This window comes from Hyperolius riggenbachi, chromosome 4 (genome assembly GCF_040937935.1).
Source record: "Hyperolius riggenbachi isolate aHypRig1 chromosome 4, aHypRig1.pri, whole genome shotgun sequence".
NCBI classification, from domain to species: domain Eukaryota; kingdom Metazoa; phylum Chordata; class Amphibia; order Anura; family Hyperoliidae; genus Hyperolius; species Hyperolius riggenbachi.
This window is the reverse complement of record NC_090649.1, coordinates 370,487,898-370,504,411: the sequence shown is the minus strand read 5'-3', so window position 1 is coordinate 370,504,411 and position 16,514 is coordinate 370,487,898. Positions and strand designations below refer to the sequence as shown.

At 43.1% G+C, this 16,514-nt stretch overlaps 1 protein-coding gene across 1 annotated transcript in view; it reads left to right on the top strand.

Annotated features, from left to right (window-relative positions):
- Positions 1–16,514, top strand: part of SYNE1 (spectrin repeat containing nuclear envelope protein 1) — a 707,535-nt gene that overhangs the window by 47,616 nt on the left and 643,405 nt on the right. The window contains exon 2 of the mRNA XM_068232010.1: positions 7,317–7,617. Coding sequence (XP_068088111.1) covers positions 7,551–7,617 — 67 coding nt within the window. The 5' untranslated portion in view covers positions 7,317–7,550. The remainder of the gene's footprint in view (positions 1–7,316; positions 7,618–16,514) is intronic.

The window sequence follows — 16,514 nt, the reverse complement described above, 5'->3', positions numbered from 1 at the left end:
AGAGCGTTACAACAGTCCAGTCGGGATGTAATGAAGGCATGAACTAGCATTGGCAGATCTTCTGGAGGATGAGGTGCTTGATTTTTGTGATGTTCTTCAGGTGAAAATAAACAGGGTCCATTCGACTGTCAGTTTTCTGGAGTGGCAACTGTAAAACATAAAAAAAATAACAAAAGCTACTGTACATGTAGTAGACTGCTGGAAGACATATCACTTCTCAGTTGAAGGCTGCAGCTTTTGCTCTCATGACTCTTGAGCTACTTACTCACTGTAAATTATAGTTGCTGGGAAAGATTGCCCACAAACATTGTTGCTGAAGAAATCCACTGCTCTGTGTTTGTTTGTTTTTTAGGCCCAGTGCACACCAAAAACCTCTAGCAGATCCGCAAAATGCTAGAGGTTTTTGGAGCAGATTTCAGAGTGATTCTAGGCATGTTTAGGGCCCGTTCTCACCTGAGCGGGAATCACACGATTCCCGCTCATGGCAAACCGCTAGCGGTTCTGCAAAAACCGGTACACAATGTAGCGAGTGGCAGTGTTCTCACTGTCGCTGTTGCGGTTAGCGATAACCGCAACAGCGCTGCATGCGGCGTTTTGCAGGCAACGTGCATCCCGCGATTAGTGATCGCGATTAGCGTGCAAAGCACGCTAATCGCGATCACTCCAAAACTGCCGCAGTGTCAAGTGATTTTTCCGCTCTAATCGCGGGAAAATCACTCCTGCAAAACGCCGGCGGTAATCGCTGGCGCTCTGCGATTAGAAGTGTGAACAGCCCTTAGAGATGTTTTCCAAACATGCCTAGCGTTTTTTGGAGCGTTTTTGTGTAGCAGATTTCAAATATTGTTACAGTAAAGCTGTTACTGAACAGCTTCTGTAACAAAAACGCCTGGAAAACCGCTCCGATCTAGCGTTTTTCAGAGCTGTTTTCTTCTTTCCTATACTGTAACATTGAGGCAGAAACGCCTCAGAAATCTAAAAAATGCTGCAGCCCCTGAGTTTGCGTTTGTGGAAAAAATGAACCGCTCTGGTGTGCACCATCCCATTCACTTTCATTGGCCAAGCAGTTTTCCCCCTGCAAGCGTTTTAAAAAATGCTCCAGAACCGCTCTGGTGTGCACCAGCCCTATCTCAGGTCAAAGTATTTCATTATTTTTTTATCAGTATCTGTGAATAGACTGCAGGAGCACCAGTGGCTCTTTCCCCATATATTAAACACTGAGGCTTAACTCCTTCAGTGCTCCATGCAAAGTGAAGCCAAGTTCTAAACTTCACTTTTTTTAGGATTTCGATAAATTGTAATGAAAAAATAATTTTGTCCATGAAGATTGTCATGCTGTGGCGAATGTTTAAGAGCAGAAAGAAAGTTTACTTCACTATAAGAACAGACCACTTAGAAGACAAAATGCTTCAATCGATTCTACCACAATGTTAGACTAATGCCTTAAGGTTGGTTGACAAGTTAGAGTTCTTGACTGGTGCAATTGGTCATAACCATCTATGCAGAGAATGTAGCATGTGTATAGCTGCCCTGACGTGTCACCTAAAGCTCAAGAGTGCTAGGCAAGTGTCTCAGGCAAGTGCATTTGTCCCCTCTTCATCCCACCCATCAGAATCCATGTTGTTGTGTGCCAGGCCATCGTCCTCCCTCCATAGCAATGTAATATGTGGCAATTCTGTAGTCTAGCGGCACGTTTGTATGGCTCTTGACCTCAAACTTTCGCCCAAACGACCTAGTCCTGATTCCTGTTGGTGACAATCATTGGGCGTGAGTAGTATAGTAATTACTGTAATATAATTTTCACTCAGAGAACAGCTTTCATAAGCACCAGAATTCTAAGCATGTGTTACAAGTTAATCTGTATATTGTCCAAGGTGCATCTGGCATTTACATACTGAGAGCCCATTGCTGATTATTAGAGAAAATGCAAACTTACAGTAAATCGTTTGCAAATCTAAGAGAAACACAGGGTGCCTAGAAAATCCCCCATTCATATTTCTGATCCTTGTCTAATTAGTTTCTCTTTGAAATGTATAAAGCTTGCAGGGATTTGAATATAGCTTTTAATATACTGATGACATCGTCATGTTCGCCCCACTGCACTATATTTACCTTTTCTTCCGCTTCTGCTGGAAGGCAGAAGACATGACAGACGACAAGCCATAGAACAGCACTATCTTCATTTATCTTTACACATTTATAAATACAACATTTCTATTTATGTTTTGCCCAGAGCCTATATCCAATGATTACTACAACATGATATATAGATGTATACAAAAAAAACATTGTATTATATGACCACACAGTACATTATAGTATCAGTAACACTGCCAAGGTTGCTGCTGTAAAAATAAAAATAAATCAGTCATCTATATTTTTGTTTGTGAGGTTATCATCTCCCCTAGATCCTTTGCAGCGTTATTCTCTGTATGGTTGGGCAATAATACCTGAAGGAGTGACAGTTACGACTATTATTATTATTTATTTATATTGTGCTGACATTGTCTACAGAGTTTTATGCTGGGCATACACGGCTAGATAGTGCGCCGGTATCGAGCCAGCGGCTCGATGCCGGCGCGTCACCGCGTGCCGCGGATCGATTCCCACTCGTTCCCGCGGGCGGTTTCTAATCAGCGCTTCTTTTTTTCTATTGTTCTGCCCGCCGGTATCGTAGCGCGGAATCGATCCGGCGGGCAATCGGACTTGTCGGAAATTATCAATCGAGCCATCAGCGGCTCGATTGATAAGAAGAAGAAACGAGCCAGCATTACAGACTATATTAAACAGTTCAAAGGCCTTGTTATGAAGCAGAGTGTTCACCATTATACTTGTATGAAAGGCTCCTCTTCACCTGTAATCACTAGCAATAAGGTCTGTTATTTGTTTCACGTTATATGTGGAATATTGGCACTTCACTGTTTATGATTAGGATGGGACTTTTCTTTATCATTTATTGTGTTGGCAGTTATATGATTTTTATTTTAAAGGGAAAAAAAAGTACGATATAATGAATTGTATGTGCAGTACAGCTAAGAAATAGAACATTAGTAGCACAGATATGAGTCTCATATTGTTTCCAGTACAGGAAGAGTTAAGAAACTTCAGTTGCAGTCTATGCAAAAGAGCTTCTCCGAGCTCTCTGACACAACTTGGGTCACTACAATTCTGTTTTCTGAAGCACTTATCTCAACCTGTCTCTCACTGTTTCTTGTTTGTTGAAAGAGTACCCGAGGAGGATTTTGTGGAAATTATAGGACACAGAGGCATATTATCCTGCCTGTGTGTCTTTCTGGTACCATTGCTAGTCCCCCCTGGGTTCTGCTGTCCGCCCCCCCCCAAAAAAAAAAACTAGCGCCAGACTAGCGACAATCTGATTGCCGCTAGCCTCCAATTCCCCCTTGCAGCCATCAATCACCTGCTCCTCCGCCTCCTCCATGCCTTGCTCCCCTGCCTCCGTCACCTCGCACTCCACCTCTGCCAGCTTCCTCCAATTGGCATGTAAGCCATGACCCAGGAAGTACTTCCGGTTCGCCTCCATCTTGGATTTCCTCTGCCGGTGATCGAAGGTTACATCGGCTGTGGAGGATGAACAAGCCACCAAGCGGCGTGGAGTGGTGCAGATAGATCCGGGAGGCGGCGTGGACCAGGTAGTATTTTTTTTTTCTTTTTTTAAGCCACTTCGGGTTCTCTTCCTGCCAGAAAGTTCAAAGCTCTGCTGAAGTTCATTAGGTCTGCTCTGTTGCGTCATTTAAAATGCAGAGTGTAGTTTGTAAACTGCAAATATTAGAGTCATGCAATGTTATAGAAAAAAAACTATAGAACTGAAAATAAAAATATTAGACTCTTTTCTTTGCTACTAATGTTCTATTCATTATTCATATTACACATACAATTCATTATATCATATGTATTGTCGCTTCAGTGTCACTTTAAAGATGAACTGTAAGGTGGAAGACCTGCAGCGAATGGAAATCCAGCTGAAAAGGTGAAAACACTCACACTCTGTAGGCCTAATTAAAATTCGGCCTACTGATGCACAGCCTTGTGGGTAATCACATCACATGCTCATTCCTGATTTGCATATGCTTATATTTAAGGCTCAATGTTGCAGCACTCATAGTTCCTGCGCACTCCACATTTTGAGGGTAGGGAGGACCTATTGAACTCTCCCCCCCCCCCCCCCACCGAACTACCTCTGTGCCAAATTGCAGCATCCCAGCTGGTTCACAAGATAGCTTCGATATGTACCCTATCTCAGCAACCAACGGGGCTGTGGCTGCAATTTGGCACAAAGGTAGTTCAGTGTGTTCCCTTCCTACCCTTTGTGTAGGAGTTATAAGTGCTGAGAATTCTAGCCTTTAATTTCAGTAGCATAATATAATGCTGTAGACATAGGAGGAGCAGATACAGCATTGGCATAGCAACCAAGTGAAGAGCAGAGAAATAGCAGTAGCAGCACAGCATCAGACACAGCACTGCCATGTGATTAGGATGGGACTTTTCTTTCTCATTTCTTGGTTGCATTGGCAGTTATATTATTGACACTTTATACATTTTTAAAAAGACAGGGTTGAGCCCTATGACCTTGTCACACTGGTGACTCTGTAAGGGTGGCCAGACATAAATGCAACTAGTTGCTAACAACGCATCTCCAATGTGACATGGGCCTGAGAGCCCCATCCAGGTACATATGTTTTTCTAGATCTGTCCAGGAACTCAGTTGCAAAGCATGTTTTTATCTGTGTAGAAGTTAATTGATTAGCTCATATGAAATGTAATGAAAAAAAGAGTCACAGTTAAACTGTGGTTGCTTGTGCATTTGTGCGTTGAGGTGTACTTTTCCATGTTTCTTGTAGGCCCCTAAAGTTCCTTGATTAGGGGCCTCCAATCTTCTCAAAAAGATTCAGTCTATGTCTGCATCTTTTGAACAGGATGCAATCCAGGCAACAGGAGCAGCCTGAAATTGACTCCTTGTACTCCTTCCTCAGTCTGTCCAGTGGCTGCTCAGCTGGTCATTTGGTTTTCCCAAGACCTACAACAAGCATAAAGTTTCCCTTGCAGCAGAGTTTGCTTTAAATTAGATCTGATTGATTTCCGTGGACCCATTGAGGCTCGATTTGAAATGGTTGAGAATGTTCCCATTTTTTTTACAGATACTTTCTAGCTCAATCTGGTAATGCTGCACTGCTAATAACGTTTTGCTTTTGCATGGCTTAAAGACCTTGGGACATGGAACAGTACATATTGATACAGTATTACTTCAATACTGAGCTATGAAATAGCTTTTATACTGGTATTTGGTATATTGAAATTTGTAACTGTTGTTGATTGATTTTACTAATTGTAATAGCAGTAACGTTTTATCTTATATTATTATTATTGATTTATAAAATGGCAACATATTCCGTGGCCCTGTACAAAGTAAGAAACAAACATGGGGTATGTAATAAAAAAGACTGGTATACACCAATATACAGCGCAAAATACAGAATAGGTAAAAAATACAGAATTGGTAATTACAGTGATAAAAGTAACATGATTAATAAAATTTGTAACAAATTCCAAGACACAAATGGGTGAGAGAGTCTGCCCTTGCGAGCTTACAATCTAAAGCAGAGGTGCACACACGTTTTCAGCTTGCGAGCTACATACAAAAATTAGCAAGTCTGAATGATACACCTGTGTACAATTTTAGTAGCACACTTTTATATACAGAATGGAAAATGTAGTGGGGTCGGGATCTCTCATAAGTCCTTCACAATCTACAGGTAGATTGCGATCTACCTAATGGACCCCCCTTATCTAAAGGATCTTACACTCTAAATTTGATACATATGTCCCATTTTTAAAGAAACATTGGGTTGAGACATCCTTTTTTTTCTTCTTTTTCCTTTTCCCATTTTCATTCATGCCATTTTTTCCTTGCAATTCCTTTCCCCCTTCTTCTCTTCTCCCTTGTTTTCCTCCCTGCCTCACTTCCCTTTACTTAGTCTTAGGGACCGTTTCTGCTAGAGCACACAATCGGGACAAAGCTGCAGAGTTTGCCTGCAGACAAATCGCTCAGGGAAACTCTGCCATAGGGAATAATGTTGCCACCATCCGAATTGCTTGCCATAGCAATTTGGCCAACATTGCAGCAAGTTTTTGCTTGAGTGGCAGCGAATCCCATAGCCATGCATGCCACAGCTTCCGGGATTTGGCTGTGTACTCACAGAACAGGAAGTGCCGGCTAGTGGAAACAACGCCTTAATGTTCCTCTTTTTTGTAGTAATATATTACATATTTGGGATACAATGGCGTAGCTAAGGAGCTGTGGGCCCCGATGCAAGTTTTACAATGGGGCCCCCCAAGCACTCTATACATAACAATTGATATGACCAAAACCTGCCAATGACACCTACAGTGTCAGAGGTGCAAGAAGAGGATGGGGAACAGTTTGTTAATGATTACCACTATTCAAAGTATCTATAGAAATGATGATTATGAGCACAGGACCAATAGAGAGCTAATACTGTAGTTGAGGCAGGGCCCCGATGCAGTCGCAACCTCTGCAACCCCTATTGCTACGCCCCTGTTAGGATATCAGAGACTCCATACGTGTTGAGTACTTTGGTCATTTGTATTAATCATTAAACTTTCTTATATATGCCAGGGCAAGCTGGATACTCATTCACATGGAGAATATAGAGGTGAATCTAAGGCCTTGTTGCTAGATTTTAGGTTTTCATCTAAGTATACCTTTGCATTATATTTTTTTTATGAACATGAATATTATTTTGATTACTTACATATTAATTTATGATATTTAGTGGTGCTTGCATTATCAGAGCTTTCATTTTTTCTTCTTTCATTTTTTATATGATCTCTGTGCTTATAAGCACTGAATTGAGCAATCTCATTTTAGTGGTATATGGCGACGATTTGTCCATTCTTCCTTCATACTTTATTAACACTGTGCAAAAACCTTATTAAACACATAAGTATTACTGACAGCGACTGCAAATACAGCCCCATGCAGTTTAAATAGGATAAAGAAAGCATCTTTGTGCTTGCTACAGAGGATTAAAGTCTTTGATATGAAATGTATTGATTGATAGCACATACAGTTGTCTGTATTTGTTTATGGATATTTCACTCAGCGGACCACTGCCATAGCAAATGCACTTTCAGCAGTAATTGTGTCCTTGGCACAATTCATAGCATGTATCCTGAACTGCCAATCTTTGTCAGAATTACTAATGAGATTACAGGTTTTAAGTATTGCAAGAAACCATGCAATTCACTTCTAAATCCTACCTCTCTCGTTTTTCATGCAGCTTAAGCACTCAGTAAGAAGGACAGGACCCGTAAGAACAAATTAAAACCAGTGCCGGAATCGTGACAGGTCTGCTTTTGTTTGGGTGCCAGACATCAGTGACTCAGGCATCAGCTGCCGTGTGGGGACTGAAGGTAGATAATGCTGCGGAAGAGCACAAGATATTTGGAAACATCTAAAAGCTAAAAACTTGCTTTGAACATTCCTTCAGTGAAGGATCCCTGATAGAGGCATCATGGCTACCTCTCGGGGGCTTAACAGAAACACAAGGGACATAGCCAATGTGATGCAAAGGTTGCAAGGTAAGTGTCTTTTACTTGTCACAGTCTGTCTCTGAGCATGTTTAAGCACTGCATAATGTGATTATAAGAAGGGATAGAAGTCTTATGGCAGATTATTGTTCAGTCTATACTTCTGCTGTATCACTCCTACGTAATACATTATTCTGTGTTCCAAAATTAAACCCTGCTAAAATATCACTAACACAGCAAGTCTGGATATTGGCTCGCTTTTGTCAAATGAATAACTTTCTAACGTACAAGCTGTTCATTTGCAGGATATCAGAGATCTGCTGCTTTGTAAATTCTTTAAATCCCACATAAAACCCGAACGTGAATAAGGCAAATTTTGGATGCAGTCAAGTTGATCAGTAAAAAAGTATTACCTTTGGAAATTAACTTTTCAAGTGGAAAAACCCTTTCTGTAGCTGTGCACCTGTCCATATAGAGGCTTCCAACCTTACGTGCCTGTTAGTTCAAAGTTGAGGTCTTAAAATTGTTGGCATCTACAGTATTTCCTGTGATAAGTCTCATCTCCTAGACATTGGCTTCTCTTGTTATATCCGCTTTGTGTGTCACATGTTCATAAACAACTGACACGCCCAGCAACTGAATCCAAAAAGAAGAGGAAGCAAGCTGTAGTGTAGTAGAAACCATATTTGTTTTATAAAACAAGTATTCTGTTTACTATTTTATGTACATATTCACTTATGCTGGTTGCTATTAGATTTTCCCTTGTTCAGTTTTGCTTTATTGGGCTTTTCTTGTTGTACTGCTTGAGACGCCAGTGACTTTTGATGGTGAATCTTAACTATGTCTCTGCTTTTTCCTATCTAAGTTGAGATGTATGTCCTTATACTGTATGTACACTCTTATGTTGGTCTGCATACCTGATTTTTCCTTTTATTTTGCTTAATTGAGAACCTGTTCATAACTGGTACTGTTACAAGGGGATCATCTTTAATAAAAGTTGAGATTAAAAGAAATTCTCTTTCATGTTGGCCTTGCCCCGTCATGTAAAGGTGCTTAGATGATTTTTTTTAGTAGGTGTGCAGTAATGAGTGGCAGGAGGTTTTTAAGTTTTCCCTTATGAATTAGTTGTTATCCCTCTTATTTATATCTTTCCCTCAGGTCTAGAGGAGCTTTCCCTGGAATCCAGGGTTACTCCTCCCATTCATCTATTGTTTCTGTGTAGTCTAGTCTTCCACTTTAAAGTAGGCCCTTGTAGTCTCATGGTCCCCCTTCCCTTTAAAGCAGTATTGACACCATAAAGATTAAATTTCAACAGCAACTGGTCTGAGTGTATTAACCCTCCTGGCGGGAGGTAAGCCGCGCAGGAGGATTTCTCAGGCCCTGCTGGGGCGATTTGCATAATTTTTTTTTTGCTTCACGCAGCTAGCACTTTGCTAGCTGTGTGAGCACACCAATCGCCGCCGCTACGCGCCGATTCGCCGCTATCCGCCACCCCCCCCCCCCTAGACCCCTTGTGCAGCCTGGCCTATCAGCGCCAGGCAGCGCTGAGGGGTGGATCGGGACTCCCGATGACGTCACGACGTCAGTGACATCATCCCGCCCGTTGCCATGGCGCCTTAGTGAATTCAAAATTAGATTTTACCCATGAGGTAAATTATCAAAGTTTGATAAAGTGTTTGATAAAGCTTAGTGAATTGAGGCCACTGTGTAGTAAACTCAGAGGGATTAAAGCATGGCCGTTTCTAGCCCCGTGCGGGGCGTGCCACCGCCCGGGGCGCTGTTGGGAGGGGGGCGCTGTAATGGAGGGGGGAAGCACTGTAGCCGCGGGGAGGGCAGCCCGACCTCTCCCTTCCTCTCCCGGGCCGCCCTCCGTGCTCCCCCCTCAGATGTATAGTGAGCAGCAGCAGCCAGGGAGGGAGCGCTGTATACAACATATCTCCCTGGCTCCAAGCGCTGCTCTCTCGCCGCCGGTCTTCTTCTCTCTGCAATGCATACACGCTTATACACACGCTGCTTCCTGTTTAGCCGGAAGCAGCGTATGTATACGCGTGTAGGCAGATGGGAGAAGACCGGCGACGAGAGAACAGCGCTTGGAGCCAGGGAGGTATGTTGTATACAGCGCTCCCTCCCTGGCTGCTGCTGCTCACTATACATCTGAGGGGGGAGCACGGAGGGCGGCCCGGGAGAGGGAGGGAGAGGTCGGGCTGCCCTCCCCGCGGCTACGGTGCTTCCCCCCTCCATTATGGAGGACAGCTACCTATCTAACCTATCCTGGGGGGCACCTACCTAATCTAACCTACGCTGGGGGGCAGCTACCTATCTAACCTATCCTGGGGGGCAGCTACCTATCTAACCTATCCTGGGGGGCACCTACCTAATCTAACCTACGCTGGGGGGCAGCTACCTATCTAACCTATCCTGGGGGGCACCTACCTAATCTAACCTATCCTGGGGGGCAGCTACCTAATCTAACCTACACTGAGGTGCAGCTACCTATCTAACCTATACTGGGGGGCACCTACCTAATCTAACCTACACTGGGGGGCAGCTACCTATCTAACCAACACTGGGGGGCAGATACCTATCCTGGGGGGCACCTACCTAATCTAACCTACGCTGGGGGGCAGCTACCTAATCTAACCTATACTGGGGGGCACTTACCTAATCTAACCTACACTGGGGGGCAACTACCTATCTAACCTATACTGGGGGGCACTTACCTAATCTAACCTACACTGGGGGGCAGCTACCTATCTAACCTACACTGGGGGGGCAGCTACCTATCTAACCTATACTGGGGGGCACCTACCTATCTAACGTATACTGAGGGGAACCTACCTATCTAACCTATACTGGGGGGCAGCTACCTATCTAACCTATACTGGGGGGGCAGCTACTTATCTAACCTATACTGGGGGCACTTATCTAACCTGTATTGGGGGCACCTACCTACCTAGCTAGCCTATACAGGTGACAACTATACTGGCTACCTATATTGGAGACACCTACCTAAATGACTTATACTGGGGGCACCTACCTATCTAACCTATGCTGGGGGCAACTATTCTGGCTACCTATATTAGAGGCACCCACCTAGCTAACCTGTACTGGGGCACCTACCTATCTAACTTATACCGGGGGCGCCTGCCTATCTAACCTATACTGGGGGCAACTATACTGGCTACCTATACTGGAGGCACCTACCTGGCTAACCTATAGCGGGGGCAACTATACTGGCTCACCTATGCCTGGCTACCTATACTGGGGTACCTATTCTTGGCTTTCTATACTGGGGGGACCTATACTAAGTGAAACTAGACCTGGCTAACCTATACTGCGGGCACCCATACCTTGCTCCGGGGGGGGGGGGGGGGGCGCAATTTTTACACCCTCGCCCTGGGTGCATTTTAGCCTAGAAACTGCACTGGATTAAAGCTCTAGTTCAGCCCCCTGCATTTTAATCCCCCCTTTTTTATGTGATGATCAATTGGCATTAATTATCAATGCACAAAGTTTAGTGCACTGCATATCTGTACTTTTTACATTAGATATATTTTAAATGCTGGTATCTCTAGCTCCCTTTATTGTTGAGATAATGGTGCAGTCTTATTGAAGAACTGCCCAAATTCCACCCCAATCCTATCATTACCTACAGGAAGTAGCTGTGCACTGCTGGCTAGAGTCTGCAACTAAGCTAACTTCTACAGTAGATGTGCAGATCTCAAACCCTGAGGCATTACGCCAATAAACTGATATCGAATGAGAGGCTAGGTATATATCCTCAGGTTTATCAGCTAGATAAAGGTGCGTGCACATGCACAATTACTGTCTGCTGCAGGGCTCAGGACGTTATCCCTTAGGCAACAGTTTGGGGCTGATTTCTGTACAATGAACAGAGAGGAGAGACAACATGCGGTGCATTTGGTGAATGATGGCGTGAAAAAGGTAAAGAAGAGAACAGTGGACTCAGCGTGCGCTCAGCCAAGATGATCCGGCATTCTGGATCTCTTGGAAGCACATCAAAGAGGATCGTGAGCTGCCATACACACACTAGATTTTCAGCAGAGACAACCCCTAATGCCCGCACCAATGGAGAACAATCTAGCATATGTACAAGGCTTTAGTTCAGGAGGAAGACAGTTAAAGAACAGAGTCCTTAATCAATATGAGAATGAAGTTAAAGAGACACTGAAATATGCAGCCAGCTTCAGCATTAAATTCCAAGCGGATTTGCCGCATTCCTGCTGCATAACGAGGTATTTATGCCCAAGAAACAGCCCAGCAAAGTTCCATGACTTTTCCAGTCGCAGATTTTGCTGCCCGGGAGAGGCAGAACTGTGCACAGTAGCTCTGCTTTTTCTCTAGTCAATCTCCGCCTCTCCCTGCCCCTCTCAATCTTCTTTCACTGAGAGGGGAGGGGAAAGGCGGAGATTGGTGGAGATTGATTGGAGAAAAGGCAGAGCTACTGCGCACAGCTCTGCCTCTTCCAGGAAGAAGAATTCTGCTACCTGAGGAACTTTGCTGGGCTATTTCTTGGGCATAAATAATTCATTCTGCGGCGGGTATGCGGTGAATCCGCTTGGAATTTAATGCTGAAGCTGGCTGCATATGAAAGTAAGGTAAAAAAAAAGACACTTCAATGTCTCTTTAAGCAACTGAATTGACAAGGGGGTTGCTTGGGTAAACTACAAATTCATGAACTACAAAAATCAGAGATCAGAAAGAAGTCTGTAAACAATCCGTGAGTCAGGACAGGCTGCAAGCAGTCAGAGTCTGGGAACAGGCCAAAGTACATCAGGTAATTCAAACCAAATTATAGACTCTAAAGCAGAGTTAAACAGAATGCAGGATAGGGTTTCCAGGTACAGTATAGGGTTCAAGGTTGGAACTCAGGTTCAACAGGTTGCAGGACTTTTTACGTTCAGCAGGTAGCAAGATGAGGACTTAGATTCAGGTTACAAGATCAGGTTTCAGGCTCAAGAGGCAGCAAGATAAGGATACAGGTAGCTGGGAGCATAGACCTGGCAGACTGGGTATTCCGTGACACAAGAATTCTAGTCAGCTGACAGTAGTATAAAAAGCAGGTTAAACTGATACAACAGTAATGCATGTTGGAATGCCAAAAACGTTAGTGGCTAGTTTCGCATATTATGGATGAACAACGGTGCGTTCACAGTGTATCCTCTGCAGATACACTGTTCCCATTGCAGTATCAGTCCCTCATCCCTAATGCACTGATTAACAAGGGTATCCTGGCCAACTAATGGCAAACCACCCCTAGGGCTTGCAACAATATAAAAGGCACATAGACTCCAATGCAGCTTCTGCTAATGTGGTGACTAAATGGTGGAAACCTATGCCATCCTTCAAATTATTTTAGACATTGGTGCCAGGGGTAGCATTAGTAAAATGGGTAGCCAAGAGGTTAACAATATAGAAGGCAATCTCTCCAATACACAACTCCCTGGCAACATATTTTGTGGGTCAGCAGTCATCTCAAGATTAAATGAACTTTTATTTTATTACAAAATACCTTACTACAGGGTATAAATAAATCTTAGTGATGCATGCTGTTACCTCTCTATAGGGGACTGGCCAATCAGTGGACTTACTTATGATGAGGCAACCAAACGTTGATGGCCTCTGAAGTCCCACCCATAGGGTTACAAAGATTACAAAAGTGCCAAATACATACGTTTGAAATTGTAATAATAGTAAAGATAATTCCCTACTCATTTATATGATTGTACTCATCATTCTTATGGTTTTAGAGATTTCAGAATGTATTAGGTATAGATTGTATCAGCTTTCTGCTGTTTGGCTTGCACAGTACATATTTGTTCCCATCTTATATGTAAACTACCTATTAACATGTTTATATGCTTGCTATTGCTGTGGTAATTGCTTGTCCTAGAAGATTTGTAGAGCTCTCATTACCTGGTGGTATGACATTTAAAAGTTGTTTTCCCTGTTGGGATGCACTGCTACCCCTTCAATGTATTAATTAATGTGAACTTTTTTTCATTGTTTCTGTTCACAATTACAGCTTTACCTCTGGAAAGTCTTTTTACTCTTTGTACTCATTAAAATAAAAAGTGTCAGAATGAAAATATAGAGATAGGAAAAGGGGTTATCGGTGCATGTATTCACATAAATGGCAGTAATCAGCAATTCACTCAATATTTGAATACATTACTGTAAATTGTAATGAAATGCAGAATGCACTACATTTTCACACATCTACCCTTTTTTATACTTCTGGATAAAAATTTTAATAGCAGTTTTAATTAGTATTTATCTTTTAAAATTTCTATAGCTTCTGTGTCTTTAAACAAAGCAAGGAATCAAAAGGGGCATGGGGGTGGGGGGGGGGGGGGGGTCCCGAACACCCTAATACAGTCCTGGCCAAAAGTTTTGAGACTGTCAAAAATATTGGAAATTAGGAAAGTTGGTGCATAAGTTTTTATAACAGCAATTTACATATACTCCAGAATGTTATGAAGAGTGTTCGTAGAAATTGCATAGTCCTTCTTTGCCATGAAAATTAACCGAATCCCCAAAAAAACATTACCACTGCATTTCATTGCTGCCATTAAAGGACCTGCTGAGATCATTTCCGTAATTGTAAAAGTATGGTGAATGGACTGCTGAGGACTGTGGCAAAGTCATATTCTCCGATGAAGCCCCTTTCCGTTTGTTTGGGGCATCTGGTAAACGGCTTGTCAGGAGAAGAAAAGGTGAGCGCTATCATCAGTCCTGTGTCATGCCAACAGTAAAGCATCCTGAGACCATTCATGTGTATGGTTGCTTCTCATCCAAGGGAGTGGGCTCACTCACAATTTTGCCAAAAAACACAGCCATGAATAAAGAATAGTACCAAAACACCCTCCAACAGCAACTTCTTCCAACAATCCAACAACAGTTTGGTGAAGAACAATGCATTTTCCAGCACAATGGAGCACCGTGTCATAAGGCAAAAGTGATAACTAAGTGGCTCGGGGACCAAAACTTTGAAATGTTGGGTCCATGGCCTGGAAACTCCACAGATTTTAATCCCATTGAGAACTTGAGGTCATTCCTCAAGAGGCAGGTGGACAAACAACATCCAACAAATTCTGGGAAACTCAAAGAAGTAATTATGAAAGAATGGGTTGCTATCAGTCAGGATTTGGCCCAGAAGTTGATTGAGAGCATGCCCAGTCGAATTGCAGAGGCCCTGAAAAAGAAGGGCCAACACTGCAAATACTGCCTCTTTGCATATATCTCATGTAATTGTCAATAAAAGCCTTTGAAACGTATGACGTGCTTATGATTATATTTCAGTACATCACATAAACAACTGAAACAAAGATCTAAAAGCAGTTTAGCAGCAAACTTTGTGAAAACTAATATTTTTGATAGTCTCAAAACTTTTGGCCAGGACTGTATAATATAACTTGAGAGATTGGGAACGGTTGATACAGCAGGAACACCATAGGACTGGAAAGAAACACATGGGATTGTATGTGGCATTTTACAAACCATAACTTAAAGCCCATAACAAAAATAATAATAAACCGTTAGACACAATTATGGATACAAAAAGGCTTAACCACCCTGGCGTTCTATTAAGATCGCCAGGGCGGCTGCGGGAGCGTTTTTTTTAAATAAAAAAAAACTATTTCATGCAGCCAACTGAAAGTTGGCTGCATGAAAGCCCACTAGATGGCGCTCCGGAGGCGTTCTTCTTATCGCCTCCGGCGGCCAAAAGTGACACGGAAGGCCGCAATGAGCGGCCTTCCGTGTTTTGCTTACTTCGTCGCCATGGTGACGAGCGGAGTGACGTCATGGACGTCAACCGACGTCCTGACGTCAGCCGCCTCCGATCCAGCCCTTAGTGCTGGCCGGAACGATTTGTTCCGGCTGCGCAGGGCTCAGGCGGCTGGGGGGACCCTCTTTCGCCGCTGCTCGCGGCGGTTCGCCGCAGAGCGGCGGCGATCAGGCAGCACACGCGGCTGGCAAAGTGCCGGCTGCGTGTGCTGCACTTTATTTGAACAAAATCGGCCCAGCAGGGCCTGAGCGGCACCCTCTGGCGGTACTGGACGAGCTGAGCTCGTCCATACCACTAAGGTGGTTAAACCATCCGTATTATATTTGCATACATTTTAATAATTTTAATAATTTTTATTTACATTATCAACAAACATCAGTCTTTAGACTCAAAAAACTGAAGATCAATCAGTTCATAAAACAGCCCACCCACCATTGTGGGCAAATTTCATCCCCAGTAAGGGCAATAGCCTATGACAGTCCAATGTTCAGAGCTCACAAAAGAAGTTTTACAAGTACATCAACTCTAAAAAAAGAAAGGTTGATTGTATCGGACTCCTAAAGGATGAGGGTGGGAACTCAGTGGTGGATGACCAAGGTAAGGCAGAGTTATTAAATGCTTTCTTTGCTTCTGTCTTCACAAGGGAAACATCACTGTTGCAAATTACAGATGCAGAAGAGTCTCAATCTTCCAACTGGAATATTAAATACTTAACGCAGGAAGAAGTGAAGGCAAGACTAAATAAATTAAAAATAGACAAAGCACCTGGCCCGGATGGCATGCATCCTCGGGTCCTAAGGGAATTAAGTTCAGTTATAGATAAACCCCTTTATCTTATCTTTTGTGACTCTCTTTCAACTGGCAGAGTCCCAGTGGATTAGCGTACAGCCCACGTTTTCCCATTATTTAAGAAGGGCAAAAAATCAGGTCCAGGAAATTATAGACCTGTAAGCTTAACATCAGTTGTATGCAAACTATTTGAGGGGTTACTAAGAGATACTATACATGACTTCACAGTAGAAAATAATCTTATTTCTCAGCACCAACATGGGTTTACTAAAGACAGGTCCTGTTTGACCAGCATGCTCAGCTTTTATGAGGTAGTGAACGCTAAAGTGGATAATGGGAATGCTGTAGA